The 6000-nt window shown below is 36.3% G+C and overlaps 1 protein-coding gene across 1 annotated transcript in view; it reads right to left on the bottom strand.

Annotated features, from left to right (window-relative positions):
* Positions 1–455: 455 nt before the first annotated feature.
* LOC115214168 (5'(3')-deoxyribonucleotidase, cytosolic type) overlaps positions 456–6000 on the bottom strand; it is a 41535-nt gene continuing 35990 nt past the window's right edge. Inside the window, exons 4-5 of the mRNA XM_029783252.2 lie at positions 1909–2023; positions 456–1440 (exon numbers count right to left, since the gene is read on the bottom strand). Coding sequence (XP_029639112.1) covers positions 1283–1440; positions 1909–2023 — 273 coding nt within the window. The 3' untranslated portion in view covers positions 456–1282. The remainder of the gene's footprint in view (positions 1441–1908; positions 2024–6000) is intronic.

Raw genomic sequence — 6000 nt, 5'->3', positions numbered from 1 at the left:
AAATCTTTGTACCTGGTTTTCAGATTAACTTTTTTCTCATAACTTACCATCATCAAGGATTCGAAGACCCGACAAATGAAGTGAGTTCATGCTCGCAGGACAGCCTGCTGCGCTGACCTTGGATCGTAGAGTGACCCGCTGTTCTTGAGGAGACCTGTTGAGTCAAGTTCTTCTACATCAAAAATTCGAATGGTAATTGTAGTTAAGACACCAGTGCTGGTGACACGTAAAAGCACCGTTCGAGCATGGCCGTTACTAGCATCGCCTGACTGGCATCCGTGTCGGTGACATGTAAAAGCACCAACCAATCGTGGCAGTTTGCCAGCCTGCACTGGCTCCTGTGCCGGTGGCACGTAAAAAAACACCCACTACACTTATGGAGTGGTTGGCGTTAGAAAGGGCATCCAGCTGTAGAAACACTGCCAAATCAGACTGGAGCCTGGTGCAGCCTCCATGGCTTACCAGACCCCAGTCGAACCGTCCAACCCATGCTAGCATGGAAAACGGACATTAAATGATGATGATGATGATGATGATGAAACAGTGCAATTATTTACTCAAGACCAGCACCAGCACCAGATTCTTCGAATACTTAAGCCTCACCATTGTCCATGGTAATATCAAGAGCATGTTGGCTTGCTTCAATGGGTTCCACCGAGCTTGTGCTGTGCAACCAATTGAAGCACTTGGTGTTGAATTTATGTTTTTTTTCCTTTCTTCCCCTTTTTCCTCTTTTTTCTTTCTTTCTTTCTTCACTCATGTTTGTGTTTTCTTGGATTTGTATTTTAATGTGGTTTTGTATTATATTTGTAATTATTAAACTAAATCTTCAATAAATAAAATATGTATTGCTTACATCTTAAAAAGAAAAACTATAACCATTCATTAGTATAAACAAGGTCATGAGTACAAATTAAAGTACAGGCATTGTGTTTTGTTCCGTGTTCTCTAAAGGAGCCAGGTAGTTCATCATTCTCAGTCTACCTGGCTGACACACAAGGTTCACAATTTTTTTCACAGCTTACTGGTTAGTAGAAGCAAAACAATGTAAAATTATAATTGCCCCAGTAGTAAATAAATGCCCAAAATTCTTACCAGAATTCTTACATGGAAATGTTAATATAATCTATAAAAAAATACAATATTCTAACAGATTCTCACTCTTTCATTCAACTTCTCCCCGCCTTATCTCTCACTCTCTCTCTTTCTCTTCTCTCTCTCTCTCTCTCTCTCTCTCTCTCTCTCTCTCTCACACACACAAAATTTCCTTTGTCACTGTCTTTCATTCAATTAGATGTTTCTTCTTAAACTCACTAATCAGCCCCCTCCATTCACCATTTAACCAATTCTCAAGTCGTCTCTTGCTTTCAGGAAATGTCATCTTATTGTTGTGGCAGGCATTGAACAGAATATGTTTCCATGATGGATGTTTCATTGCACCTGAAACAGAGAGTAGTAGTAGTAGTAGTAGTAGTGCCATAATTATTGACATCATTACATATTACCATCATCAAATAGTCATGACCATTATCATTATCATCATCACCATACCAAACAGCTATTCCCCAATGTTATTATCATCTTCATCATCAATATCATCACCATCATCACTGCCAACTCCTTCCACTTCACTGGGTCATGATCCATCTACATCCAAGCAAGAGGAAGAATTGGGGAAAAATGAAGTAATGACACTGATGATGATGATGACGATAACACTGATGATGAGGGGGAGGGAGTGTGGTTACGGTGTGAGTGGAATGACAGTAATGACAATGATGTTGATAAGGACATTAGTAATTGCTGTTAGTCTTTTAGATGATCCATCTTAGTGGCATAAACAACATAGTCTATCAACAAGCAGGTACTAACTAATATTTCAGTGAGAAGAAAATAGGCAGGACTCACCTCTTACATGTGGTCTGTCATCAATAAGAAGATGACCATTGATCACTGTTTTGTCTGCGGTTATTATTACTTTACTTGACCAGTCACTACCAAAGTGATTTTCAACCCATTCATACTGGAAATAAATATAGACAATAATAATCATAATAATAATAATTATAATAATAATCTGCTGTGTCTGGGGAGAGTCATTCTCTTTTAGTGCCTTATTATTTAACACACTCACTGGTAAAATTTCCACTTCTTTCTTTTTTTTTTCTTTTCTAGAAAATAAAAAATAAGAAATAAGTGCAAATTTTACCGGTGAGTGTGTTAAAAAATAAGGCACTAAAAGAGAATGACTCTCCCCAGACACCACAGAATATGCTTCAACACATGACCTCATATAAATAATCTTGCAAACCAAATCCAAAAACGAAATATAATAATAATAATAATAATAATAATATTAAATACAAAGGTTATAGTCAATGAAGAGAGTAGACGTGATACCAATAGTAATTAGCGCACTTGGAAATATCAGTACTCAGCTAACAACATAGCTCAAAAAGGTTGGTACAAATGCAAAGGTAGAACACCTACAAAAACCAGTATTGCTTGGAACTACAAGAATTCTTCACAGGATACTTGAGGCATGATCAGTAAACAAGTGTCACTTTAGTCTGCTGGCTGTGGACTGCTGACTCATTCCATCATACCCAACAAAATAAGCTGAGAGTTTTCATCAAATAATAATAAAAGTAATAATGGTTTCAAATTTTGGCACAAATCCAGCAAGTTCAGGGGAGGGGGTAAGTTGATTACATCAACTCCAGTACTCAACTGGTACTTATTTTATCAAAGCTGAGAGGATGAAAGGCAAAGCTGCCCTTAATGGAATTTGAACTTAGAATGTAAGGCCACAAGAAATGCTGCTAAGCATTTTGTCCATCATGTTAATGATTCTGCCATCTTACTGGCTTCATAATAATACTAATGATTTTGAATTTTGGTACAAGACTAACAATTTTAAGGGAAAGAGTAGATCAACTGCATCAATTGTAGTACTCAACAGGTACTAAATTTATCAACCCAAGAAGGATAAAAAAGCAAAGTTAACTTTAGTAGAATTTGAACCCAAAACAAAGAGCTGGAAGAAATGCTGCAAAATATTTTGTCCAACTCATTAATGATCCTACCAGTTCACCACCTTAACAGCAACAACAGCAGTAGTGCAGCTCCAGGCATCATCTTGTTACTACTGTGTAAAAAAGTTGAGTGGAAAAAGGAGATCAAAACAATAGTAATCAAATGTTATCCAAGAAATGAATCAAGTGAGAATTCCAGAAAAGAATGCTGGCTATCCAGAATGATATGAGAGTATTAAACTCAGTAGAAGCTAGGTATTGTGAATCAGGAATGAAAAATATTTTCCTTAAAAATTCAAGGCATACAGAGAAAGATCAATCTAAAATTGTAATACTCAGGATATTAAAACCGAGCAAATGGCAGTAACTCTTCTGAGAATCAGGAGAATGTGACCCTCATAGACAGCCAAGAAAATATATTTGCAGTTGAAACAAGGGCAAAAATCCAACATATACAAAAAGAGGAAATTTTATGTTGAGGTAGAAACTGAAGGAAGTGAGGCCCTAGAATCAGTTAATTTGAGGTTAAGGGAAAAAAAACAAAAGCAGTATGGTTGGTAAGATTGCTAATAAAACACATTAAATATACAATTACATTGATATTAGCAGGTACTAATATAACTGCAAGATTGTTAGATGAAGAAAAGGACAAAAGAAGAACTAGCAAACACCTTGGTGGAAAAAGCAGTGGTCTAAGGAAAGATATAAGTATACCAGACCGGTGGAAGAGAAGAGATTAACCCTTTAGTGTTTAAACTGGCTGTATCCGGCCCAAATATTCTACACATTTTATGCTCAAACTGGCCAGAATATGCATCTCACACCTACCCTGCAATGTCACTCTAAAAATAAGCAATTACATCTTTCCTATCTTGAAGGTACAAAATAATATCAGATAATTTTTTTTTAAATGTGAATAAATAAGGATTACTTTTGACAAATTAATCTAAATGCTAAAGGGTTAAAGAGAAGAGAGCAAAGGTAGATTAGAGGAAATGTATCATGTAAGGAAAAATCTTTAAAAGATGGAAAAACTGAAGCAGAAGGTAAAGTCAAAAACTGTACAAATCAGAAAGAATAATGAAACAAACAGCCAATATAAGCAAAATCAACTATTTCAATCAAACCATACATACCTATTGGATCTTCTTGAAGAAAAAAAAGAAGAGAAATTACAGTATAAGATCAGATGCTGCAGAAAGCAAGCTGTTTAGAGGAGAAATTTATTTTTAAAAATCTGCCAAACACAATGGACAAAACAAGTGGAAAATTACACTGAAAATGTTGAGAAGTAGAAAGATGTTATCCTCATAAAAGCAAATATTCAAAAGTAATTAGGAAAAGGAAGGAAAGTTGAAAGCAGCAGGACTAGAACTGGCCATGGTTCTGGCTGAAGGGATTTACAAACTACTATGAAACCATAGTAATACAACTAAATGAGACTGATATTGCCCAAAACTGACAGGCAAATTGAAAGGAATCTGACCAGTTATGTGGAAATTCTTAAAAGGGGTAATTACAGAAGTGTACCAACACTTCTATGAGAAACACCTAGTGTCTGATGAACAGAAAGTAAGAGAGTGAAGGACCAATTAAAGATGAAAATACAAAATTATTAAATACAGATGAAACAAACATTTGGGAATATCAGGAGAATATAAAAAATCAAAAGTATAGAAGAGAAGGAAACTCGTTTAAAAATGGAGAAGACTCTGAAATCCAAACTGAATTCAGAAAACATCATACAAACAATTAACCTGAAGGCAGTATACCTAATGAGGTATGGAGCAAAAGTTATTGAATGGAGACAGGAAGAACAGAAGGACACTGACAGAAACCTGAAGAAATAGTTCACAATGCACAGTGGCATGCATTTCCAATCTGATGTGGGCCAATTATACTGGAAAAGAGCAGAAAAAGGAAGCAAGTTAACAAGTGTCAAAGAGAAACGGAAGACAAATTTAGGCTCTCATCAAGAAGAAAATGAACACTTCTTGAGGAGGTAATAAATTAAGGAAGTAATAAATGCATATGGAATATGCAAAACCCACAAAGAGAACCCAGGATGAAAGAAAGAGTGAGAACAGAACAGGATACTTGCCGTAGAAGAGATATATGACTGCTCATATTATAGAAGTGTGGTGGGAGTGGAACTAGAAGGAGAGATAAAACAATGTTGAAGAAGTATCAGGGTGGACTCCAAAGGCACAAGAGAGTGAACAGAAGTGAGTGGTGACAAGACAGAGAAAGAGGGGTGGGTAGAGACTGCAAGATCGTAGGAGGCAAATGAATGATGGTTAGAGATGGGGAATGGGTAAGAGGGTGAATGTAATGAAGGACATTACCTGGGGAATGGTTGGTGATAAATAGACAGGTAGAAGGTAAAGAAGAATAAGTGATGTCTGTAGAAAATGGGTAGGGTTGCAGGAATAATCAATGATACATGAAATGGGAAGGCAGGGGATAATATGTGATAACTGATAGCACAGAAGGAGGGGGTAAGAGCAGCAGAACAGTGATAATACAGTACACAGGGGAAGAATGAGAGAGTGGGAGATGATGTGTGTGTGCAGATACATTGCACATGGGTGAAGGAAGAGATTGATGAAGTGTGTGGGAAGAATGTGATGAATGGTGGTTGAGAAGGAGAGATGATTGAGTAGTGCAGAAGTGTGATCAGTGTAAAATGTGAGAGGAGAGGGACGATATCAAGAATCAAGGATGGATGATGTGTGAAGTGATTCCAGAAAGTGAGAAAGATAACTCATATCACAGAAAAAGATGACGAAATATGCAGTTTTGCTCTCATTCAATTACAGAAGCAGAATACAGCAGTTATCAACATAATCTGGTTAGCTTCAAACCCAGGCAAGGTAACATTTAAAAGTGAAATATATTGATAAAAAAAAAAAAAACCTATTTAGAGAGAAAATAAAAATAGAAAATTACTTAATATTAGCAAAAC

Source organism: Octopus sinensis, linkage group LG7, assembly GCF_006345805.1.
Source record: "Octopus sinensis linkage group LG7, ASM634580v1, whole genome shotgun sequence".
Lineage (NCBI taxonomy): Eukaryota > Metazoa > Mollusca > Cephalopoda > Octopoda > Octopodidae > Octopus > Octopus sinensis.
This window is presented reverse-complemented; position numbering and strand designations above follow the sequence as displayed.